Source organism: Falco rusticolus, chromosome 4 (genome assembly GCF_015220075.1).
Source record: "Falco rusticolus isolate bFalRus1 chromosome 4, bFalRus1.pri, whole genome shotgun sequence".
Classification (NCBI taxonomy): domain Eukaryota; kingdom Metazoa; phylum Chordata; class Aves; order Falconiformes; family Falconidae; genus Falco; species Falco rusticolus.
Genome location: NC_051190.1, coordinates 57,551,261 through 57,577,961, shown reverse-complemented (window position 1 = coordinate 57,577,961; position 26,701 = coordinate 57,551,261). Strand labels below are relative to the sequence as shown.

The window sequence follows — 26,701 nt, the reverse complement described above, 5'->3', positions numbered from 1 at the left end:
CTGGAGTGTTACTTCGAGTCTCTGTAACATCCTAGAGTGGGTGTAGGGTGCAAGGCTGCATAGGGATTTTGCTGTGCAGGGTAGGCTGCTCGATGTTGTGTTTGTATACGAGGCCCTCAAAAGGTGGGCAGTTGTCTCTGGAATGTTTTTGTGCCTGTAAAAGACCTAAGTGTTCTTTTAGTGGGTTACACCAGAAATAATTATCTCATGTGGATGAATTCTTTCATGTGACCAGCTGTCCCAGCAGCAAAAGGATTTTATTCTGAGTGCTCTGATGTGTGACTGAAATTATTGCACTGGAGTATTATTTATTCCGGAATGCATGGGCCTGCAAGACTGTCCTTAGGTAAAACATTTTCCTTAGGCAGTGATGCAGACAAAATGAGGGTGCTGCGTGCTGCAGCTTTGGAAATGGGAACCTCACAGGTATCATGAGTTTGTGAACAAGACGCTGAACTAGAATTTCAGGATTCCAGGCTCCCCTATGTGCATAAATTAGTCATTTGCATGCTGATAAAATAAGGGTAAACTTGCTTTTATGGCAGGCTTGAGTTCAGTGCTTGAAACTTAGCTAAAGCTATGGGAACAAAGTGATGAAAGTTACTGTCCCATGTTCACCAAATGTAAAAAAGCTAACAGTAAAGGGCCTTGAAAATAAGGTGCACTTGAGAACCGGGACTTTCTCATATTAGAAATTTTCCATTTTTTCTCATGTTTCTCTGGTTTTACTACAGCTGCTTTAGGAAATATATATTTTTTTTTTCTCATTAGACAATGTGCCTGCGTAATATTTCAGTCTCTTGAAATGTAAGTATAGCAACTTTTCTTGTAACTAAAACTATGCCACTAACAAATCAAAATTTACTGAAAATATTCTTCCATAATGTCCTTGGGAATTAAATGCAAAGACTTCTTTGAAGGCAAAATGACTTTTCTAAATAAGTTCCAGTCAGTACAAAGCACAGTAACATGCTAGAGGAGTCTCAGGAAAGGACAAAGTGTTTGTATGAAAGTGCATACAAAGGGGTTAGTTACTTTGTCCATGCATAAGCCTGCACTGAGTTTTAAATCAAGGTATTCAAGAGCCATGTTTAATTAAGATAATGAATTCAAAGCACTTTAAAATCAATTTAAAAGTGCAGAACATTAGTTTAGTTCAAATAGTTTATACAGTAAGTGGCTAGATAAGGTTATAAGCTTTCTGTGATACTGTTTCAAAAGTTTTAAGTTGCCTTCACTGAAATGTTCTCAAGTGTGTCATTGCAAGTATCTAGGCAAAATGATGAGGAATTGATTTTTTAATAGTTGTAATAGTGGCTGGCCTCTTGCTAACATGTTTTTTTTTTTTTTTCCTTTCAGTTATTCCTTTTGCTTTTATTTGGTTTTCTTCTGGTTTACAGACTTGGAGGTATAACAAAAATAACACTCCAGTATAATGACAGGCAGGAGTGCAAATCTGTATACTCTGTAATCAGCAAGACAAGTCAATAGAAAGCTAATGTATACCACACATCAAAGGACAATGAATTTTTTAAAGTATTTTCTTATTTCATATGGGCTAGTTGTTATCTAGTAATTTCTCCCTTTTATATACATACCTGTTATGCATATCTGTGTCGTATCTTCTTTTTTCTTTCTAATCTTTCTTTAAAAACTTTAACCACTGTGAAGAAAAAAACCAATGTAGCTATGATTCTTTATTATTGTCTCATGCCTACCCAGAAATAGAAATCAGCATCTGAGCTGGATACTAATCTGGGCAGGCAGTTAATTGAAAACACTGGAAGACCTGAAAAATCACAATGAACACCTCTTCCCAAACCTGTGTCTTCATTCTGCTGCTTTTACTGAGGATGAGTAGAAAATTCTTCAGGAGCACACCCATGGCTTTTGGTAATAGCTAGAGCTTTTCAATACTATCTTAAGGACTGTCACAGGAGACAAGGTGCCTGCCTAACTGCTGGTGATGTGTGGGATACTGCAGAATCTGGGTCTGAAACTTATGAGTGGCACAGAAAATGGTGTTTCGCCAGAGGGAGTGAAGTACTATGACATTCAATGATATTTTTTCTGTGTTTGTAGACTTAACAAAGTACTGTGATGTACTTATAGCTGTGGATCTCCTGCAATGGCAGTGTAGGCTCTGACAGATCTGTGCCAACATCTCCAGATGTAGTATCCTCCATCAAGCTCAACAAAAGTCAGTGGAATTGTATGAAGGATTAATGGTTTGAAGTGGCATTGGGTGCAAAGAAAATGGTAGTTTCTCTTAGAAATGGATAACACTCCTATCTCTTTGACAATAGGCTTTTATTTGCATATTGGTGTTAACAGTGTTTCCAAGATACCTTGTGACAGGATGGTTTATCTTTCTTGCTCAGAAGAATTTGTGTCTAGAAGGACCTAAACCACAGCTGAGCATCTCTGGCATCTTTTTTGCTCACCTTTTGTGTGTGGATGATGTGATTTTTCGGACAGTGGTGATAACTGGGGATGTGAACTTACAGACTGTTTACAGGGATCATGAAGAGCTTTGCGGGCCTTCCACCTGATCCTCATTCTACCATCTGTTTTCAGGACTCAGGTGAAATGGAATGGTTCAGAAGAGCCAGTGGCTGCCAGGTGTATAGCTTAAAATTAACATTGTCATTAAATGGGGAGACATTTAATGTCTCAATTTTTTCTCAAGTCTACATCTGAGAAAAGGACCTATCTGAATACTTGCAGCCAGAAGTGGGTGATGCATAGCTCATGCTTTTGTCATTGAGAAGCACTCACAAAAGAGGTTCTCCTTCCTCTAAAGATCTGGCAGGAGGGGAGACCAGCAGTAACTACTCCCTTTTAAAAACTTGAGCAGGTTTGCGATGCAGTTGTGCCACAAGAAAAGATGTTAAACCCTAGCTATAAAAAATAGTCGTACTACTACAGTTATATTTGTGTAGTTGAAATGGTTATATCCCCTTTGTGAGCAGAGAGTTGTAACAGCAAAAAGATGCATTAAACTTCCGGTAAGGAAGGTATGTTGATACACAGTATCGGGGAGATAAGTAATTGTTTCAGACTTTTATTTTCTAATGAAATACTGAGGAGAGATAGGAACCAACATTATGTTATTATAGAATTTATATACAATAAGAAGATGACATTTAGTAAGTTGCTTTAAAACAACCACAGAATTGAGCAGAGGTTTTATTCATTGATTTTAAAAATACATCAGAAAGTATCTTGAATATCTTTTTTTGAGGAAAGTGAATGATGAAATCATATGTTAAGTGTACCAATCACCTTCAAGACAGGTGCTTTCATTTGTTCCTTGTTTATTGTCTAATTAAATAGTACTGTGCTGAAATTTAGCCTAGTTGCTTCATCAGTAGTTCTACTAGTCTCTGCTATAGCTTTTTCAGATATTTCAAATATTGCTGTGATAAAATCTTAGTTTCTAAAATCAGTAACCTGAAAATAGGGAAAAAAAAAAAGATAAAATTGCTGTCGTATCTCAAATAATAGAATTGAGTATCTGTCATTGCAGCCCAGTATTTTCATGAGGACATCTAATTTTACACTGTACTGTAAAACAATATTATGTAGTAAGGAACTTCCGTGGTTAATAAAAGTAGTAGACCCTCAGCAGGTCAATCAGTGTTACTAGGAAGGCTATCCTGCTCTTTTAAGTTTTAGTCAAGTTTTTGGCTAAGATTTATATAGTACTGAATGTCTTCATTGTGAGACATACAATCCAAGCCTCCTTGCTGCTTCAGAAATTCTGGGCCCTTTTTTATTAGGGAAAGGGTAAAATTTCTGTTTATTACAGGCTGGCATGCATTTTGTAGAAGTATCTTGATGTGCCCAAACTGCCGAAGTGGCTGATTTCAGAGCAGGCTTTTGGCAGGTGCTTGAAATGTTGCTACTATTCTCTTTACTGAAACTGTTCAACATGCTTGAACTTCCCAGTTGACTGAGCGCAGATGGTTTGCTTGCTCCTTCTAATTCCTTGGGTTGCAGTTTGTCGTTTCCCTTTGAAATCAGTCTCTGATTGTCAAAACTGCATTGTCCATTCTTGCAGTGGGAAAGATCCCAGGTAACTCCTTGACAAGGGGCTTGCACCAGGCGGTGAATTCCCAGGTGGGTATGCCATGGTGAGTTGTTTTGTATGTTGCTGCTGCTGGTCATCTCCACTCTGACCTTTCTGACAGGAGCATGTTCTGTAAAAGACTTTGATCTTCTGACTTTTGTATTAATTAAAACAGCATTGATCATTGGTTCTGGCAGAACAGATTCATGTTCACCTACAAGAGAAAGAAATTTATGCATGTTACTATGGTGGCAAAAATCAAGGGTCTAATTTCTGTGGCATAAACTTAACTGAAGAGCTTTAACAGATGAATTTATCTGTACTCTTTCCGTCTGTGGCTGAGAGTAATGCAAGTTCTTTTGATGCCAGGTTGTGGCGTAGCAATATTTCATGCTGGGTTTTGCAGTTCTAAGGACATAAATGGTACCCTAGGGTTAGTCAAATGAAAATGGAGATTTATTGAGTCAATATTAATCTAACTGGTACTCTAAGACTCATTAACAACACAGATTGAGAATTGACTTTCATTAATTAATTGCTTGTAAGCAAAAATTCCTAAGGTGAGTAGGGACTTGCTCAGTCTGTTTGTAGGTGCTGTAATTCAAAAGACAGAAATGTTCTGTTTGATACCGTTTGAAGTTTGTATTCACAACTTAAATACTGTGACCACTTCTAGATGAAACAAGTTGTGAATGTCTGTCTTCTTTTTCTTAATGAGGGATCATTAACACAGAGCTTGTATTTTAATAATTTACTGCAATTTTACTATTGTAGTCATTCTAAATAATGTAAATAGCCTATCACACTAATGTTGCCTGTGTGATTGCTGTGAGGAAAAATCTGCTTGCTTCATGAATAGTATGGAGTAGCTATAACAGTGGAAGAGAATCTGGTCTTTTATTTTATTCTGCTATCCCTATAGCTTAATTTCTAAAGTAGTGTGAAAGTTACTGTTGGAAATGTGTAAGATATTAGGGATAGAAATGCTAATGCTACTTTAATTACATGTAGCAGCCATCAAATTACTGAATGTGACTGGCTTTCTGTGCCTTGAAAACAAATAGAAACTGAACCATTACGTTGAAGATAAACAGTGCTGTTAATATGGCAAGTACTAACGAAATATATTTCAGCTAGCACAAATATAGTTTAAAGTAGGCGTTGTGAAGAATGCTGACCTTATTTACAGGGTTGAGTTATAGGAACTGTGTCTGTTGCAGTATGAGTTATGAAGCATATTAAAGTGAAAAAAGTAGACATAGAAGAGTACTGATTATATTCTGAAACAAAATGTCTGAATAACCATTTTAAAAGAATGGTAACCCTGAATTTGAAATGAAGCTAGTTTGAATAGGATGCTGCTTTTTAAAAAAATCAACAGCAGAATCCCCTCTTTATAGCTGTCTTTCTTACCATCTTTACAAGGAAATATTTGAAGATGTCAGACCCAGCTGATTACTGGCAGTAAATGAACCTGTACAACAGGGTTTCAGCTAATGAGGGGCTTTCACTATTGTCTTTGGCTCTCATTGCTGAAGCTTTGCAGCATGGCTTTGGGAGTGAGGACCATGTCAGCCCATGTCTTCTGCTCTCCTGCAGTGTTACCAGGAAAAAGGAGACTAAAGCACATGCAATGCTTAGAGGTACAGATGTGTTTGTGTGTGTCTGTACAGTGAAGTATGCTAACAGAGTTTCCTAGGGTGAAACCATTCATAGAGATAAGAATACACAGTTCTCTATTATTTTAGCAGTGAGAATCAAAGTTATGAGTGGACTTTATCCAGGAAATAAAGCTGAGCTTGGGTGGCTACAAAAAGTCCACTTGTAAAATACAGCCCTGTGTGTTCTGCAGAAAGCATGGTATAGCACCAAGCTACAAAAACTGGGACTTGTTCTTGATGTGTGAAAGAAAAAGCATGAGAGAAGGAACTGAGAGACTGAGGAGATGCAGCTTTGCATGTTCTTGTGGATGTAATTGCACTCTTGACTGGCATTGATGGGCAACATGAGGTTTGATCTTGAACATTATGAACTGGTTATCAGAAGAATTATCATCTGGCTTGAGTAGATCAGATAGTTCAAAGTAATGCATCTAGTCCAATTTTAATAGTCTGAACTGTTTTTCAGTTCAGATTTGATTTAATTCCTTGGCTAAGGTGCGGCACACAACATTGAGCGATGACCTCAGATAGAAATGTGAGAGTCCTGATCTACTGTATGTCGAATTTTGTCACATTAACGCACATCCAGCACTCTCTCAGCTTCTAAAGATAGCTTTAATTAGATAGATCTTTTGTCTGGGTTGTTGGGTTTTGGATTTCTTTTTGTTTTGTTTTGGTTTGGGGGGTTTTTTTGTTTGTTTATTTAAATAAATTTTACATTATAGCCTTTTTGTGGGGTTGTTTACCATCTGGCCTTCTTCATATGCTGTCATCATAGATACTTTTAAGGTTCTGGAGTGACAACAGTTAATCTTAGTTCAAGTTAGCTTGGGAAATACTTGGAAGAGATATCTGCAGTCAGAACTCCCTGTAGTCAGAGCCCCAGTGTTTTTTCTGTTGTGACTGCATGTGCTGAATGCTCCCATTTAATTCCTAAAGTAAATACTGTTTTTCAGCTTCTTAGCAAATAAATAATGAATACACTGCTGTATTTTCCTCTAGCTGGTGACTTTCAAATCTTGTCACGCTCTTTGTTCTCAAGTAATCAGGAACAGGCAAAAGCATGAACAGGGCTGTGTGTATTGGGGAAGGAACAGAAGAAAGTTGTTTCCAGGTGACTTCTCAGTTACTAACCCACCAGTCAAAAAACTAGAGAATTTAGTGGATTTTAAGTTCTGTTTCAAGGTCTACAATTTCATGTCTGGCAAACAGGTAGTGACATATGAAGCTAAAAGTCCACAAGGAAGCTTGGAGTTATCATTCCAGCTGTGGTGCAATAAACCTGAAATGCTCAAAATCCCTGTGGTATCATGGAAGGACAACTGGTCTGTTAGGCAGGAATAATTTAGCATTCTAATAGTTAGAACAAAGACCGTTGGCAGGGATGTTTAAGACCATGAGGGACTGAAGGTGCTCTCCTTCCATGAGATTTGAATCTCACGAGGTTTTTGTGTCTGGCCTTTGAGGTTTGTGCGTATGTGTGCAGTTGTGGTGGTGCTGTTGTTGCTTTCCCAGCTCAGCCATAAGCTTACCTTCTAGGTAGGGAAACGATTTGCTGTCAGTGCAAAATACTGATTCGTATGTTTACTGCCTTTTGGTACTAGCTGGAATTTCTGGGTAGTTTAAGCTCGTAACTTAAGGAGTGTAGGGCTGTCTCAATATGGCAGTGTTTGTTTCTGCTTGATACATTCTTGGAAACTGATGCTTATAACAGGTTCAAAGTGCTGACCTATTTCATAGGTTTTCCCAGCTTCTAAACCATGGGAATGTATAAGATGAACTTTTAGGACACTGAGAACTCAGCATAACAAAAAAACACCCCAAAATTCAGCTGCTTCTAACAGTAACATTAATCCTTTCCATATACGTTGTTTAAAGATAGAAGTTCAGTGCAGTAGGTTATTTAGTTCTGTGAATGTTTTGGGTTATGTGTATGTGTGTGAAAGTATTTGTATATGAACTTCCAGCCCTACTAAATTTTAAACTGCCCAGAAACTGTGCAGTCCTACTTTCTTATGTCTTTTCTTTAATCTTCCAATTAAAGATTCCTTGCAAAAAAAATCTGCTCTGATTCATTTCATTATATCTGAAGGTACATTTGAATTTAATCTGAATGCAGATTGCTGCTTCCTTTCTTTGAGTAACTTACATATTTGCTATAGCTTAGATGGGCTGTTTTGTCTTCAAGTTAGTTGTCTTTTCAGACCTGATAAAATAAGCTCATGTGTCTGTATATATATATATATATGTATGTGTGTATATATATAAATTTTTTTCTTCCTCCCAGAGATTTAATTTCTTTTAACATAAGGATTTCTAGACATTTGGATGAATGAATACTGAAGAAGTGGATCTATTGTATAGTTCATAATTAGTGGTTTTTAAATTGTTTTGATGATATTTTGATGACAGCCAAAATCTAGAACTGCTGGAAAATGTAGAGAAAAATGTAAAAAATTAAATAACCCAAGTTCTGCATTTATTGAGCTAAATACTAATATGAGGGGTGAATGAAGCATGTTTTTCATATTGTGATTAAATTCAGAAGACAACTTCATCAATTGGCTTAGTATTCTTAATATCATTTTAACTTGGAAAGTAAATGAGAATATATTAATGTAATATTGTAAACAGTAGTCTATAAAAACTTTAAAATATTTGAGAGTTTCTTATATAAAATCTGACGTAGCAGGTAGATGAGTGATACATATTGTTTCTTAGTTTCCTATTTATTAACTTTACAAGCAGTACGCAGTGAAAATACTTTCAAAACAGGACCTCTTGTTCAAAGCTTGTTTCTTAGTTACCTACTATGACTCTTACTATAAGTTTTCTGAACAAAACCCCAACTTGTGCCAATCACTTGATATTTGCTGTTGTTATCTATATTCTTGTAGGACATATTTCTTTACACAGATAAAGAAGCAGAAAAGAAATAGAAGACCCAGAATTGCTTATTCTGATGGAAGCATTCAAGAGAGCAGGAATGTTACAGAATACGTTGCACAAATACACTGATGATAGGCATGAAGTACGTGGCTCCTGTAAGAGTCACCATTTATGTTTAGAATTTTATTGACGTAAAACCTGTAAAACCGTATCTCAGATACATTTGTTTCAAATTCACGTTAGTGTTTCACTGCCATAAAGCTAATTGATATGACCACCTTTCAGTGAAATGAATAAAACCCCAAAATGACAGAAGAGGCATTCACTTTGTACATCTTTTGAAGCTGAGCATAAAAAGAACAAAACTAGGAGTTATTAAAAATTTAAGGAAATAGTCTTTACATCTACATTTGCATTTCCCCCCATAAATATAAATATACCTGTTTTAAATACGATAATGTGCGACTGCAGTTTTTGCTTCTGTTTCATATGGTCATACTGCTCCTCAAGTAAGCTTACATCCATCTTGGTTGGCTGCTTATCACGATCTGAAGTCTGTTGCTCTGAGGTATGAGTCACTGAAAAAATACCAGTCATGTATTTATAAGTCTTCACCATTGGTTCCAACAAGGAAGAAAAAGTCATGCAGAGGCAGGACATTTCCTTCATTGTGTTGGCAAAAAATGAAAACAAGTGTGAAGCATCTGAAATCTTCCTAAATGAAAAAATAACTTTCTTCTAAGTACGGTGACTTATTTCAGTAGTTCCGTAGTCTATTCTGAAATTCTGGATTTCAGTCAGCTTGTTCTCATGCGGTGCATCTGGAGCTACTGCATACAAAGCTCATGATTATAACTGGATAGTTGGATTTACTGTTGACTTAAGGTTGTGAGCATATGAAGCTTTGCCAAAAAAAACAGTGAAATACAAAACCTCATTGAACACTGTCAGGTGCACAAAGGGCTGAGTAATACTGGTTTATGTAGTAATGTTAATTCTTAAAGGGATGCTGTCATGGTGACCTTCCCAAGACAGTAGTTCCAACAGGGAAATCTTTCTTCAGGTTTCTTTTTCTGTTGTCTTTTTCCTTCTACTCTCCCTTCCTTAACTTTCATCCGGCTTCATTTTTGCTACTGTTTTTTGGGGCAGTAGTGGTTGGAGGGGAGGATTTATTATACCTTAATGATTTTGTGCTTGTTGCTCCCTTTTTAGAATGTGTTAAAAGTATTCAGGCCAGGGTGCAGAGTCAAAAATGTATGTGCTAATGACACTTAGAATTGGGAGGCTGAACATAGGAGTGCTTTACTCTGACTCATTCAGGTTTTCTGCCTTTCTATAAAATGAAATAAACTATAGAAGTAATCATTTTGTTACTGAAAGGTGAACCAACTTTTCAAATGCATGGTAAGCCACATTTTAACACTTACCATACATGTAACAGTATTATGTAATAATAAGGCAAAAATTTTAAAAATACATGGGTTTTAATCCTATCAATAAAGGACAAGGCTATGTCTGGACTATGAACTGCAAGTTTATGTCCCTGCAATAGGTCCATCTGATGCTGTTGCAAGGGCCCAAGAGAGTAGTATGTGAAAAAATTATGCACTTAAACAGTAGTTTTAATATAATTGTGCATAATATAAATCTGCTAGGTTCCTTGCAGTGACAAGCACTGCATAAAAGGACATTGTGAAAGGGCAGTGTGTGGAAGGAATGCTGGGTGCTGTATTTTTCCATTTAATGGCAGAAATTATGAGATGATTTAAATCATAAATGATTTACCGAATCAGGCTTAAATCCTGCAGACCTTGGGAATTGCTTTAGAAGTTGCATGTACATGGTAATAAGGCTGTAGTTATGTAGTTCGTAGAATTCTGGTAAGACTCAGCAGGCTCACCTGTAAGTCTGCTGTAATTCTCTTTATTAATTATTGCTTTTGCCTTCCCAATAGGCTTGTGTTTTGCAGATCGTGTTGCCTACCTCAACTGCAGTTTTTTTCTACCTTAGCCAGGGAGAGGATGGTAAACAAAATACTTTTCCAGATCCTGTAGATGCTCTTAAAGTTACCTTCTTACTTGAGCCTGGAAAAAGCATGTGTCATGCTGGAGTTGTGATGTATCATGGCGTTGGTAGATCTACTTTGATACCTAGCCTTCAGTAGTGACAAACACCCAGTGCTCTGTAGAAAGGAGTACCTCAATTGCCTTGTTTGTTCAGTGTTCCGAGTTGTTGGCACGTGGAGTCCTCCTTTGGACCTTCAGGCAGTTGGTTTATACATTGGGGCAGGAGATTTAATTAACCTCATTACAGTTTGAGCTGGCATTCAATACAAATGTTATTAATGGTCATAAAAGTTACCCTACCTTTTTAAAATTCCAGTCACACTATTTGACTCACTGACCTCCTGTGGAAGTGACTTGCGCAACCTGACTATGTGTTGCAGAAAGAATTACCCAGGATAGTATCCTTGAACATGAAACTAGGCTTTGTCTTAAAAGATGTACACTTAACTTCTCATTAGAATCTATATAATATCTACTATAATAAGTTTGTATCTGATCAGAAATTATTATTATTTATTATTTGTACTGTACCATTCCCTCAGGATCATGGAAAAGCCATCACACATAGTTATGCAAATGGATTATGCATGGCACTCTCTTCCCGAACAGCTGCATGGGTAAGCAGCAAAACCAGAAACTTGGAAAAGAAACCAGATGCCCAGTGAAATGAAGTGAATGAGTCCAGGTGGTACAGCAGAGCGCTACAACCAGGAAAGGATTAGCTTTTGTTTTGCTAAACCAGTCCCATATACATTACAGTTTGTTTCCTTTTCACCAAAAGCTTGTGAAGAGGGCATCACGCTTCAGTCTCGAGGGGTGTTTGTTGTATATGTGTTTGTGTGTGTATACTTTGCTGTCGAGGCATGTGTGTCTATATATAGACACATGCACATATATACATGTGTGTATTTTGTGAATAATTTGCAACCAGGGTATGATTCATAAATGCGTAGCAGGTGTAATCTATGTGATATCACAAAGTACATAGGGTTAATTGTGGCTGTGACATGCAGTGAGCTGATGTAACTAATCCTTGTTATGTTGCTGAGATAAACTTGAAAATGGATTACCCATGGGTTTTATTCTTATACCATATTGGAACAACTCCCTTTGTACCCTTAGCCTGTTTAGGTATTACTAATTAAAAAAAAAAATCAGTTTTTTGTATTGACATGAAATTATATATGAAATAAAATTATATGTCTCAAAATTATGACTTCCATTTAAACCAGTCAATAGTTCAGTCTTTAAATTGACTTGGATCGACAGACCACTGTATACTTTTAAAATATGCAGCAGGTGGCACTATTGGAGTGGTATGACTATGTTTGCCTTAGTCTTACTAATGTTAGAGGCCTCCATTTGGCTTCTAGGTTGCTGAGGAATACAAGAAGTCAAGCCATTTCCTAGCACTGGCACACATTTCCTAACAGTCCTATAGGTTCTGAAAATTTATCACCATGATGAGGTTTGTGTCTTTTTTTAATTGGACAAACTCTTGTCCAAAACATCATCTATGAGTGATTTTTGTTTGATTATCCACTGAACTATGAAGTGTCATATTTCCCTTAAGCCTGTTCTTCCATCACACAATGGAAGCAATTCTTCATTTCCTTGAGGCAAAAAAAATTGAGAATACCTCATAATACAAAAGCAGTGGCTTTTAGAACTTGAAGTAGATGTTTAATGCCCTTGACCTTGGTTACAAAATCTCATTTAAAAAGATGCAACTAATTTTATCTCATGCTAATTAATTTGTGAGTAGTAGATTAGTTTTTTGTTTAAAAATTGTTTGGAGGGCCTTATAGGAATAATTGTTGATTTAAAAATAATTAAAAATGCTCATAATGGTTAACTGACTGAATGTACTTCCTGTAACACTGGATTTTACTGCACAACTGAGACCAGAGGTATATATTCATGTTGTTCATGTGCAGAACTATAGATGCGTCCAACACTTTTCATGCAGGTTACAAAGACAGAATACAAATATCTGTAGATTGTAACTGGTACAGAGAAGGAAAATCAAAGTTACTGTGATAAACCCTTTTCACTAGCTGTCTATAGTGTTTTTTTTTAAAAAAATATTTAAATGCAGTCTTGAAATGTTAGAAAGTGGCTATTTTATTGTTAGCAAATATGGTAACAGAAAGAAAGGTAGCGACAGGGTGGCTGCTATTATTTGGGTTCCAGACAGTATTAGTAGAGTCAATAGTAACTGTTTACTTTTTAGTAAGACTTTTGATAAGGGCACATATATTTCTATTATTTAAAAGCACAACCTTAAAACATGTTAGGGTTTGGTGTAAGTAGACCAAAGGACTTTCTGATGATGCAAGGTTATTTTTTGGTGTGTTCTGCATGTCCATGGTAATGGGATGCAAGTTTTCAGTGTGATCTCAAGATGTTCTGATCTGACCTTTCATGTGCTTTCAGTCAGAAGGGGATCAAGTGTGTCAAAGGGAGTGTGGCCCAGCTGTCCTTCAAGTCTGTCTGAAGGTTTGGTGAGCTTGGGTCATATGTAGTCCACCTTCCCGTTTCCTTGATAGGATTCTATTGTCACCTTTTATCCCTTGAGGTCTTTATGTAAATATAATTATTATGTTTATGTCTGTAGGTATACATCAGTATATCTCTATATGAAAAAATAAATCAGGAATGTTACTTTGCTAGCTGTCCTGAGAAGGTTGCCTGGCTAGCAGGGGATGTAAAACGGCTTGCCAAATTTCTATTCCTGAGATCTCTGAAGTTCCCAAGTGACTGAATCCAGTACCACTGATCTAGCCCTAGTGACTGGGAGAGTTTTGCAAAACACTAGTGTGCCCAGAATGAGGTAGAATCTGTAGAATTGCTCCATGTCCAGTAGTGAACTCTAGAATCTCTGGTCCTGCACTCTGCCTGGGTGTCTGTAAAGGCTTAAATCAAGATCACAAAGTTAGCACTGAGGATTCCATACCAATTATCTTGTGCTTTACCTTTAATACTCGCCGGTCTGGTTTTGCATGTGTTGGGAACTTGGTGCTATCCAGTTCCCTTTGCAGAACCACATTCTTTTTTTTTTTAATGTTCTTTTAGTGGATGGTAAATATGGTCACACTGAAGTCACTGGATTAATCCAGAAGAAATTTAATTGTGCTGGTTGCAAGGAGTTAAATGCAGCAGATGTTCTGTGTGGTTTTTGTGCCTGGCATAAACAGCACTTAAAAACCTCTGTTCTTCTGTCTTGACTCTGTTGGTGCTGAGGATTAGCAAGACAAATAGTCTTCCTTTGGAGTGTTAGTTGCTGTGGAAAGTAAACTAAAATGCTGAAATGTGCTCTGTTAGAGGGCTGCTCACTCTGCTGGTTGTCTGCATTGTTAGAACTGGAATCTCTCTCCCTGTGCAAACAATCAGCATCCATAATTCAGGGGCAGGAGTTTTGTGTTTTGTAGTTCTGCTGCTGTCCTTGCCTATTGAGAGCTTCTGAGATTACTTTTTAGAAGTGACAATGTGCAGAGGCAAGTCTAAGAAGAAACTGAAGATACTTACCAGTTAGAGATTTTAAACAAATGAACCTGGACATCTTCCCTTACAGTTTCCCTGGCTTCCTTCTTAGTTGTTGGGCTTCTTAGATCAGTGTGACAAACAAGATGGTTAGGTTTACTCCATTTTGACCTCATAAAATGGTCCATGAGAAGAGGGTGAGAGGGACCTGAATGGCTTTCAATAGTCCTCTTCAGAGGATTTTGGAAATTCATTGAAGCTTTATTGAGCCTACAGATGCCTTAAATTCCAGTTTCTTATAAGCTGAATCCACACTCCTGGTACTGCTACCCAAGTGTCTTTTCTATACCAACTACTATGTTTCCTATCCGTAGAGTTACGATGGCTACAGCTCTGGGAGGTGACAGCAGCCTGTGTTTATTCATTCTCCCAACAGGCATGATACACATACAGGAACTCTGGGAGAATTTCAAGCAGGGTCTAAAGTGAATTGAATAAGCTATAAAAATTTTCTGCCTTGATCTTTCCACCTATAAACTACATGTCTTTGATTCATTCTTGACTGCAAAATTATTTTTGATCCTTGCAGGATGGTGCTGAAAAATGCAAGGCTTGGCCCTTATTAGTTTCAACTTCAGGTATTGTTTGAGTAGGAATGAGTTTATCTGTGATTGTTTTTAATCAATAAAATGTACTTATCTGAAAGTGGAGTTTGATAAGAATCAAGTACAGCATGAAAAAACTTGTTAATCTGTTGTTAATGAAAAGTTTTATCTGGATGACAACATCTTGCTTCTGAGATACTTGCTCTTGAGCATTAGGACACAAACCACTTCAGTATTCATCTTCAAGGAAATCTGCTGTGTGTATAAGTTAACTTTAATAAGCCTTGCAAATGACTCTAGTTATAGTCCTCCAAAGAGGGTGGTTAAGTACTATTACTATTGTGAGAATGAATATGGACTTGAAATCTGTGCAGGGGAGGAAAGCATCCTAAAAATAATTTGCTATTCAGAAACATCCTTCACTTCCATGCAGAGATCTCATGAGGAATTTGTACTGCACTTCATAATCACTAGTAGCCTAAATGAGTCAATGAAATTACATCTGTAAAACTAGACTATGTGAAACCAGATACAATTCCACAGTGCCTGATTCAGTATCCACTGAAGTCAACACATGTTCTGCTGCACTGGGTAGCAGTGAAATTGGAGGATTTTACGTACGTGGTTAAATAAAAGGTGCAAATGGACCAATACCTATGAAACTGACAGTATAATTGAGATTGTGTAGTTGAGCCATCATTTAAATTCTTTTCTTTTACCCATTGTTCATGTGCCCGTATATGCTTCTATAAAGAATCCTCTGCCAGTTCTTCATGAGGTCTCTGTAAAGGGCCTTAATTGGTTAATGCAGTACCACACCTCGGATTTTGAATATGCACATGTCAAGGATTAAATCAAGCAATAAGTCTGTGGAATAATTACTACAGCTAAATACGCTGTGTCTTCAGTCTCCATGTAAAAACTGTGGTCTGGGCTTCCTCTTGTGGAACTCATGCACAGGGCTTTTGCTGGATCATTATACATACTCTCATCCATTCACAGTACAGTCCCTCAAACTGCAGTGAATAGCAGCCACCTCGATGCGTTGCTTTCAAACATCAAGTATTTATTCTTACAGAGTGAATAATGACACTCCCCAGTGTTTGGAGGTATGGACAAACACAACGGTTGGCACAAAATCATGTGCAAAAGTAACTTCAACAGGTAAATGCATATTTAGGGGAAGGAAAACATCGCTGGTGTTATAATGCCATCTTAATAAAAAGAACAGCGACTTTATCTTTTAATTCATGGTACTATGGCATTTTATATTATCGGTACTTGGTTAAACATTGCTGGAGATTTTGTGATAACAGAGTACCTGCAATGCTAAGTAGAAAGGGAATGACCTTTAGAGCACTGACATTGTTCAGACGTCCTTCCAGTAGGTAGGTCTAGTGCTCAAGCTGAGACTTTTTTTTTAAGGTGATATGTTAATGTGTTATTGTTGTGTTACTTGGAGGTTTACATTGTAAACATCTCCCACCTCATTAGCAGCATTGCACGTGACTCTTGGCTTTCTTGGCAAATAGGTTGCCATTTATCTGACCCAGCTTACTGTTCTTAATATTTCTGAATCTAATTAAAGAGCCACAAGATTTCTTATTGGCAAAAGTATAATTGCGCCAGCAGGCTTAACAGTGCTAGGTCTAACATGAGCTGCTGCAGTTGTATTGCATGTGCCTAACTGATGGCCGTAGATGCAGTGACTCTTCCTGTCCCGTTGTTTCTGCTTTGCCAACCTATGCTGACGTACAAATGTGAAATAGCTCTTTGGGGGCGCAAAAATACTTGGCTGCCCTGCTACTTAAAATAACCAGTTAGATGCTCAAAATCTACTGCTGGGAGCAAAAGGATTGGTAGCATTGTAGTTGCCCATGGAGTGAAAGTGTGAGTACTTTCACATCCCATTAAATTATATAGCCAGTGTAAGTCAGGATGGCTGGACCACTGTCAATATAGTCATCCTAAGTTATGTCAAAGGTCTGGCCTATCTGTTCTCTAGCTTGTTGGCATGTCTAAGATGATGTGATGGTAAGGAAGCATGGTAGTTTGGCTATCACTGTTTTTGAAGGAGTTCACCTGTGTAAAGCTGAAGAACGCAGTTAAATCTAAGTTCATGTCGGAGTGCAACTGAGATCAGAGGCGGATACTCAAACTGAGAATAAAAAGTGAACAATCTCAGTATGTAGGAGTATGGAATACAGTTGAAATAATTTATATTTTGCAATGAACTGAAATGAATGTGCAGTTGAATTTAACCTGACATCAAGGGAAATAAAAAAAACCCATTAATTGGCATACTGGTTATAACTTATCAAAACAGCCAGGGGCCTAGCAGAGCATGGAAGTAGTGCTTCTCCGTCAGGTCAGAAACTAGTTAATAGGAAAAGGGGAATAAACTCGCTTTTCCCTTTACCCTGCTGTATGTGTCTTGAGTGATTAATCTGTGCTCTGCCTCAAGCTGTTAATCTGCAGTGGTGACATTTCAATTATAAAAGGCATTTTGTCCATCCCCTCTGGAAATTCTGGATTTGTCAGTGCTAAAACATCACTAGTACATGAATGCAACTTCACTGATAACTGCACAGCTAAACCTTGTTTGCTTTTGAGAAACAAATTTAGAGGCTATGGTTCTATCTACAAGCATGAACTTCAATGCAGAAAGAACAGCAGCCGTGCGCATTTTCCATACACAAACAACTGAATTTGAGAGAACCCTGCCTTGATGGAAGGATGGGCAACAGGGGGACTAGGGAAGGCAACAATTCTTCAAACTTCCCTGTTTTTTCTAGAGAAAGGTGAGGAGTGAAAGTAGCAACATTAACGTTCCCATTCTGCCCTTGAGTGGATTCTCCTACCCTGTTATCTTGCACCCTTGTTCCCAATTTAAGGAGGTCAGATAACATGAGGGTGGTTATTCCAGTATCAACTTCTCTGTGCTATTTAAAGCGAAGTATTTCTTGCTATTTGGGCTTGTTCTTCTGATCTGGTTGCTGAAGAATATAATTGATTCTTACATCCTCATGCTTTGTTTATTTATAAACTGTTGTTTCCTTTCTCCTAACTAATACCGCCTTCAAAAAAAATTCAATAATCCACTAATGTCTCTTTTCTGAAGAAATTTATCATTCTTACGGCTTTCTTCAGAAGTGACTTCAGTTTCTCTTCATTTTTGTTGCGAGTGGTTACATTTTGACAATTGCAGCATTCCAAGCCTCTGTATCTGTTATGAGTTTATAGGGAATATGCAGCAGGTTAGGAAGGCAGAGCAAGCCTCTCCTCCCTGGCTCACCAGTTACATTCTGCATTAATGGAAAAGCAGCCTTTATGTGTTATTTGATCCTTTGTTTTCTGTGAAGAGTCATACTAAGGAAACAATTCTTGGTTACATTTTAAAAACTTTATTTCCTTCACAGCCTCTTGGTTAAGTGAGACCTTTGTTCAGGATGGGTCCCTCTAGCATGAGCTCCTTAGGGGCAATAAAATTCCACCGCTACCTTGTGGCCATCTGATTTAAAGACAACAAACTACCAACTGGATGACAATTCTACATACCTTTATTTTTAAATGGACTGGTATTTCCACCGTACTACATTTGGATGTTTCCTGACTGCAAACTATTCAGATAAATTTGCAAGATTAGACTCTAAAATGCAGGCCAACAACACTGTACATTTGAAGGGATTCCCACATTGTAAATGTTTTTCAGACAAGTTTATATTTAAACCCTGTCTTATTTAGAGATTTTTGTGATCACATTTCTAATACAGGTACTGTCAATACAGAGTATTCAAAGGTGATATGATAGAGTAAGATTGGTTTTAAAGGCAGTGTATGAGTGTTCGCATTGTAGGTTGAGAGTCTTCAGGACTAATTTTTTAAAGGTTTTTCTTCACAATAATAAGTAGAAATTTTAGAAGTATAAACCTATGGGAGTTAGGGCTGTGAGAAATCACTGGGAATATTTGAAATGTTCATAAGATGACAACATTTAGTAACGTTTTATAGTTTAAAGGGCATTTCAAATAAAGTATTTGTACTGTTAAAACAGTTTAAGATCCTGGGCATGCAAAACCTATTTGACTTCATTAAGTCTCTGCTGAGATACCGCCTTGATTGCAGAATGAAGGCACGTTTTAAATGAGCCTTCTTTTGATTTTGATGAGCAATTCACTTCGCTCGTCACATGCAGGTAAAATATAATCCTAAAACCTCCCTAAACCCTCCCAACCGAAAATAAAAAAGCAAACCACAACCCAAAACTTCAGCCAACGTAACAAATTTTCATTTTTTTTTTAATGGAATGCTCTGCAAGCGTGTTTGTGCACACCGGAGCGCGGTACCACCGCAGGGCCGGTAGATGCGGACGGGGTATGTCAGTTTCATGGATTCCTTTGGACTCTGCTTTGAAGTTTCCCGTTTTTTTGTTTTGCTTCCGATTTGCGGTCCCTGTCCAGCGGCTTCGGTGTCCCCGGGCCCCCGCGGGCAGGGGCGCCCCCGCGGGCAGGGGCACCGCCGCGGTCCCGACGTGGGGCGACCCGCCCCCCGGCTGCCGCCCCCGCACAACCCCTCCCCGTGGGGGCAGGACGCGGGGCCGCTCGCCGCGCAGCGCTCACCCGGCCGGGCCGGCGGCTCCTTCCCGGGGAGGCCGGGCCTGCACCCCCCTCCAGCCCCGGCCGCGGGGCGCGGGTGAGGGCCGTGCGGCGCCATGGCCGCTCCCTGCTACTTGGGCTGGGATTTCAGCACGCAGCAGGTACCGGGGCCGCGCCGCTCCCCTCCCCCGGCCGGCGGGGAAGCCCCGGCGCCTGCCCGGGGCCTGCGGGGCTGGGCTGGCGCCGCCGCAGCGGCCACCCCCGCGGGGCTGCAGGGCGGGGGGTGCGCGGGGGCCTCTGCCCGCAGCGAGGGAGGGGAGCGGGCCTTCTCCTGCCCCCCTCGCCCCTTGTCTCTCACCCAGCGGCGGTTCCGTGCCGCAGGGCTTCCGCGTTGGCAGCGGGGCCGCCTGGGCGCTGCGCCCGTTGCCCGGGCTGGGCTGACGCCCGCCGCCTGCCGCAGCGCTGCGAGGTGGTTCCCAGCCCTTCACGTGTTGCATTGCTCCTCTCCTTCCCTGCGCCTGCATAAGCATGGCCCTCCTCCCGTTCTGTTTCTTCTGTCTCATGTCTGAAGCTGTAGGCAGCGTGTCCTGACACATCCTGCTCCCCCATTCTCCTAGGGATGCGTTTAATCCAGGGAAGGAGTGCTGTGGTCCTGCTCCGTCAGTCAGACTGCCCGGACACCCCGCTGCCCGTGGCATCGGGCAGGCTGGCAGCTGGGGTGTGCGCCTGCATCCAGCCTGCCCGGTGCCCTCCGGTGAGGGGGGATCGGTAGGGTTGTGAACCCGGACGTTCAGGTTGCTTGAAAATTTGATTTTTTGGCCTAATTGGTTATTCCTGCAGGGCAAATAGAAAAAGTTGTGCGTAGGCCTGAATATGTTTGAAGTAGGAGTACAAACATCAGTCAGTTCATTACGACAGTACTGAAGGTTGGGAGCTTGAAAAGACACATCCAGGTTAAGTTGATCAAGTGTTTTTTAAGGGGCCATGCTGCAAACAGAAAGCCAGTTCAGCTGCAGTGGCTCAGAGCTGTTTTCAAGCTAGCGCAGAGCATCAGATTGGTAGAGTTGTGCCAATGCATGATTACTGGCCCTGCCTACAGTAGCATGGCTTTATTATTTGAATACAGCTCTTTGAGATGACTTAGTCTTTCTAGAATTGTTTTTTGTCTGTTCCTTTAGCAGCAGTTTGCACTCTGCCTTGTTGAAATACGTGCAGAATGGGAGCTACCTTCTCACTTGTCTTCTAGACTGTTCATGTTTTTCTTTTGTACTAGGTGAACTTGAGTGAAGATAGAGGAGGAGAGGTTGTGATACTCTTCTAGTTTGTGCTTGCAAGAAAGTTCACCTTCATAGAGTTACCTGTTTGGGATGTTGCTTTCCATGTGTTGCAGAAGCTTGTGTAATGCCTGCTGAGCTTTGCCAGACTGGTAGTTTGTTTACTCATCATTTGGGAAGCAGGGAGGGTCCACAAGGTATCCTAAGGGTCTGTTAGGTTCCTTGGTAAGATGGGAAAAAAAAAAAAAAGGAGGTGGGGAGGGGAGCATATGGCATCTTTAAGATACTGTATTCTTTGGAGAAATTGCAAAAATTGGTTACCATGATGTAAGCTATGATGTATGCCTACATTTTGGTATTGTGTGATTAAGGATAGAGAAAATGAGGGAGCGGGGGATGCAAGCAAAGAAATACATGTTACTGATTAGGTGGCATGCTGGACACTCACATAATAACTTGTTTAATGTAAAGTCGTGCCCATACTTTAAGCAAGTTGTATGGACTGGGGTGTTCTCTCCCATTTCATCTGTTGTGGGAACTGAATTATTACAGAGTTGTCAGTGCTGTTTAATTATTGTTAGTTTTTTTTAACATCCTGCTTTATACCTTCTAGCTGAAAGTCATTGCTATTGATGAACAGCTGAGAGTAATTTATGAAGATAATGTTCATTTTGATAAAGACCTTCCAGAATTTAAGTAAGGCTGTTTCTATTTTACTTGGGTAATACAATTTAGAACTTTGGAGATTGGGGTGGGGGGCTGTTGCCCTGTTTGGTTTCATTGATAAGTGTGGGGGCATGGAAAAAGTTCATGCTATGTTCATGACTTCAGGCTTGTGGCCATGACTGTTTCTTTCTAGGACACAGAAATAAGCACTGCCTTTGTGTTGGGGTGGAATGCTATGATAATAGCAAGTAAATTGCACAAAGGGAACTTCTAAAAGACATTTGGAGACAAATTCAGTGGTTCCAAATCTCACAGTAAGATGTAGGATGACAGTGTTTGTTTACTTCAGTTAATGGACTAGAATTTACAAATGTCATCTTCCATGGTCACAGGTTTCAATCAAGTACACTTATTTACTTGATGGTTTAACAGCTAAAATTGAATTTCATCTTCTAGGTTCAAGCCACTAATGGTGACAGTTAGGAAACTTAAAAATAACTATGAATTACATGGAGCCAATGAGGAGTACCAGCACTGTAGCCTATCACAGATTTACTTCAGGATCAGAGACTTTCCTTGCAAATTATTTACTTTGCAATTGGGTCAAACATCTCTTGTCTCTTCCTAGGACCTGGCTTGTACTTTTTTATATTTGAAACACTGATCATATCCTTGCTCTTAACATAAAAGTATAGCAGACTTTCTTCAGTTATTAATAAACTTGAAGAACTTTCCTTGGTGGGCAAAAAATTGCTGAATTTACCAAGAGAAAATACTGTTTTTCTGTAGGACTCAAGGTGGAGTCCATATTCATGGTGACAGACTGACAGTCACTTCTCCTGTGCTAATGTGGGTCAAGGTATGAAAAAGCTTTATATAGTTCAACATCTTCCTTGCTGTTATTGAAATGGAAATGTATTCCAAGCAATAGTGAAACTCATCATTCAAATCAACACAGTCCTTTTGCTTGTATTCTGTTTCTTTTAAGTGTTACTTTGTGTCTTTGGTATGCAAATATGAATGTTATCAACAAACATAGTGGAAGTTGCTAACATTTTGATGGTTTCTTTGTTTGTTTCTTCACTCTCTACTATTATAGCATTGTATGTGTGATAAATCCTCTCTTGACTTTCTCTCATTTGAAAAAGACTATTCTTTTTTACCTCATCTTCTTGTTTCAAATGTAAAAGGGGCAGCTGTCACTTTGCCTAGCTTCAATCTGTGTTTTTGTAGCATCTAGGTTATGTGCACTATTTTTTTTTTAGCATAAGCTTTTCTGACCAATTGGTGTCTCAACTGGTAAGTGGGTCTCAACTGGTAAGTGGTTAAAGAGCAATTTATTCAGTGATTTCCAGTCACTTTAGTGTTTATTTTGAAATACATCATTCTTTTGCATTTTAAGAGAAGGCCTTCCTTGCTTCTGTGCAGATTTTACAACACTTTCTTTCACATGGTGCCGTGTAAATTTGTTTTACTACTGCAGTTTGAGTAGTTATTATTTAATAGGTTACAGAACCCCCAGCTGGTGATCCGCAGTAGTTTACAAAGGTTTGGTAAATTTGTTTGCAGTTGGTCTTTTGAACCATAATGAACAGGAACAGTTGTAATTATTAAATTAATAATATGATGATATAGGTTTACAATGTTTCTTGGGAAATTTTGAAGTCTTGCAGTGGTTCATATATCAAGATTATCTGGGAAATGCTGCTTTGAATGAGACTGTGTAAAGATAGATTAATTTTTGGTTTTAAACTTCAGGAAAATGTGGCAAGAACAGAATTAACGTAGGTGCTTAAAGTGCTGGATTTCACTTGAATTAGCCTTATACTAAAGAGACTCTTGAGTTTTCATCTGACACTGGGGGCAGTGGTATTGAGGATACCTAACATCTTGTAGGATGGAGTGCAGAGTGCACCCCATTAGGATTTCATAGATTTCCAAAAGTAAGAACAGAAAAAAGATAATCTTGCTTTGTATATGGCACTCTTAAAAGTGACTTTTTAATAAATTGGAATTCTCTAACTCTTGCCTCTTATTTAGGTTTCAAAGAATGGATCTTTGTGATTCAGCTTATTTAAAGATGTCCTTTTATTCTCCCCCCCCCCCGCCCCGTGTGATTTAACTTTTCTTTTATGGACTTTTACTTAGTAAATTAATTTATGCAGCTTCTTGAGAAGTCTGTAGTCATTAGCTAATTTTTCATTATCTGCCAATGAACTCTTATCAGTGATGACATGAATTTACTGTTTAATTCCAGAGATTGTGAGTATGCATAATTTGATAGCTCGTTACAGTCACTCCTGATTCTGTTTGTTCTTGTAGGCTCTGGATATGGTTTTGGAAAAGATGAAGTCTTTGGGATTTAACTTCTCTCAAGTCAGAGCTCTGTCTGGTGCTGGCCAGGTTAGTTTATACAGAAAAAAATCGGTCTTACTCTATTTCTTCAATACAGTATATGGTATAATGATAAATATAGTTTAAATAACTGTATTGCAGAAGACCACAATGACATCAAGTAAGACCAAAGCTTCTATATAAGCATCCATTAAAAGACATGTTCCTCAGGGAAACTTAAAACCTGAAACACAAAAAGCAGTCACTGGAAAGGTAGTGGGAGTGGAGGATGAGGTTTACAGTGCAGTTGTTTAAATCAGTGTAGTGCATAACTAGTTGATTTCCTGTTGTTTAAATTCTTTTTACCTACAGATTCTGAAATAACTGGGGCCATTTTGAATTTCAGCATATCAAGGTGCTTGTGGAAATCAGGTAGAAAAAAATTGTGAGGAGTGCAGTTTGCTAAAGGTGTAGTAACGTCCTTGAGCACAGTTTTTGTTGGCTGGGATACAGATCTACCTAGGAACAACAAAAAACAAGTGATGATTGTCTTTGATGCAGAAATGACAAAGATGCTGCCATGATTTAGCCTGTAGTGCATAATACCTTTTTTTCTGAGATTTATAAAAAGCACCCTGACATTTAGTCAGTTAGCCAGTCTCCTAGTACTGTGGTGAAATAAGGAAGTCTTTTATAACTTTCACAGATGATATTTAGGGTGGGGGCAGCACTAAAGCAATAGCTAATTCTGACATATGAGGTTTAAGTTATTCATCTTGATACATCTGGGACTAATTATGCAAAACTCTTGCTTTGATCTCCCCATTTCATTGATTTCAGTTCAAAGTCTGAGCAAAGTGTCTGAAAATCACAGCCGGTATCAAGGCTCTGTTACCAATTCTTCAGTGGAACAGAAGTTAGGGACTGCCAAATAACCCCAGCTTACTCAAATGGAAAAAAGATGTGCATTTTCAGATTGCCAGTATTCTCCTTATTCTACCTATCCTCCAGCAAGTCAGGGGTATCAACTTGGTGTTGTATTCAAATTCTTTCAGATAGAACAGATTTCATGTATCTACCCCCTTCCACATTGTTTTTCTCCCTTTCCTCTTTGAAAAACCTTGTCTATGCTGCAGGTCACTGCAGAGGTGCACTGATGTGCCGGTGTTTGTCCCAGAGAAGGGGAAAACCTGGTCACAATTGTCTACAGAAATGGCAGAGATGTGAAATACAACCTGGATGACACTGTGGTCAAGTACTCTGTGCACAGGGTGTTCTGTGTGCACTTGGTGCCATCAGAACTATAGTGGGTCACTGGATGGTGCTTTGCAGTTTGCCTGGTGTGTCCTGGAGGCACATAGCTAGAGATGCCTGGCTTGAGGAAGCTGCCTGAGAGGTGGAGCTTAAAGAACCTTCTCGGTGTTATGCAGTCTGTTAGTGGTGACTGGGGTGGTCATGTAACTGAAGAATCTGAGGGCTGTGCTGAAATTGCACAGAACTAACAGTTGTGGCTGTGGAGCCCTAGTTACAGCTCAGATTGCCCTCAGAGAAGTATCTGATGCCATTAGCAGTATAATAATAGTTCCCACTAGAAGTTGCTATAGTTCAAAATCATCATTGTCTCTTGACTCCTACATTTTCTGGTTTGGTATCTGCTTTGCTCAATGTTAAAGAGTCTTTTAATGAGGCACTTGATTTGAAAAGGTGGGTTTTTTGGTATAGTTTGGAGAGAGTTCTCTGTCCCTTAGAGTTTGAAATTCAGATCAGGATATGAACTTCATGGCTTCGGAGGGCATCTCCAACTTCTGTTTCTGTACTTTCTACAGCAACATGGAAGTGTGTACTGGAAAAAAGGAAGCATCCAAATTTTAAAGACTGCATCACCCGAACTGCCTTTACATCAGTCACTAAAGGTAACGTGCATGAAAGAGCTCTGAAGAGAGAGCTACACTGTCCTTTTTCTGATCCTTATGCACATTACTTTTCTCCTTGCAAACCTTTCCTCTTGTCTGGCTGAGCTGCATGCCCCTTCAGCATACAGTGAAATGTACTAGTTATTCCTTCAGCTCCAAGGCTTTTGATGTTGCCTTTTCTTCTGAGTGACAGTACATACTGCTTTAACAGTTTACAGGTGCCAGTGGGTGTCCCAGAATATTTCTTTGTCAGAGTAACAGCATGTTTGTTCTTTTAGGAAACAATATTTTTGTAAACAACCTGTAAATATTTTGATTTTTTTTAATACATTTGTATTAACAAAAAGATGTAGTGAAAAATACTGTTATATCTGGGTTTCCTTGCAGTGCTTGTGGTTTCATTAGAAAATGTATATTAATAAGAAAAGAAAAGACTAATTTACACTTAACCTCTGAAAGGATGGAAGTGTAATACTGTGTGGACACAAACCCTGAACAAGTACGCTGTTGAACCTCAACATTTTGTGTGCGTATGTGTGTGGTTGTTAAGTTTTGAACATAGACTTGGCAAACTTTTGTTTAAAAAGTAGGGAAGAGTCAACTTGCCTCTTGAAGACCCTTCCCTACCTTCCTTCAAGATCAGAAAGGTCAATTGTTTGTTGAAAGGGAGACATTTGTGTAACTGATCTGTTAAATGAGTAATTTTGGAAATACCTCATCTGTGCAAAACTCATGGAAATGGAATTAAAATGCTCTCTAGTGATGTACTAGGCCTCAGTTGCGTTTCCAAATGATTATGCCAGTCACAAAAGAGAAATCTGTTAGTAAGGCCGTGGAAAGATAATCTGATTATTTAGAGAGGAGTTCTAAAAAGTGGGGCTAAGCTTTGTAAAAGGGCTTTGGCTACCAATGGAGCATGCCGCAGGGTATGCGAAGTACACACCATGCTGTAGTGTATGTCAAGTAACAGCAGAAAAAGCCTGTTGCTTCCCTCTGGTGTGAAGTTTGGATTTCACCACTGACTAAGATGCTGACCAGTATCTGCTTGCCTGTAGTTATTGAGAGGAAACCAGAAGGCACGTCAGCGAGCTGAACTGTGAGCTCATACGTAGGTCTGCTGCATTGCTAGTACTCTAGCAGGGA

General features: G+C 39.1%; 2 protein-coding genes across 4 annotated transcripts in view; one reads left to right on the top strand and one right to left on the bottom strand.

Annotated features, from left to right (window-relative positions):
- Positions 1 to 3,048: 3,048 nt before the first annotated feature.
- On the bottom strand, positions 3,049 to 9,453 carry C4H9orf152 (chromosome 4 C9orf152 homolog). The gene is given in 3 exon segments (XM_037387027.1): positions 3,049 to 3,779; positions 3,781 to 4,286; positions 9,063 to 9,453. Coding segments are annotated over 3 exon segments (840 nt in total). The 5' UTR covers positions 9,292 to 9,453; the 3' UTR covers positions 3,049 to 3,674.
- Positions 9,454 to 19,371: 9,918 nt separating this feature from the next.
- Positions 19,372 to 26,701, top strand: part of XYLB (xylulokinase) — an 85,150-nt gene continuing 77,820 nt past the window's right edge. For 2 of the 3 annotated variants that reach the window (XM_037383773.1, XM_037383772.1), the window contains exons 1-5: positions 19,372 to 19,532; positions 21,259 to 21,341; positions 22,101 to 22,170; positions 23,634 to 23,714; positions 25,472 to 25,558. In XM_037383773.1, the coding sequence (XP_037239670.1) occupies positions 19,488 to 19,532; positions 21,259 to 21,341; positions 22,101 to 22,170; positions 23,634 to 23,714; positions 25,472 to 25,558 (366 nt within the window). In that variant the 5' untranslated portion in view covers positions 19,372 to 19,487. The remainder of the gene's footprint in view (positions 19,533 to 21,258; positions 21,342 to 22,100; positions 22,171 to 23,633; positions 23,715 to 25,471; positions 25,559 to 26,701) is intronic. The other variant, XM_037383775.1, reaches the window with a different exon arrangement.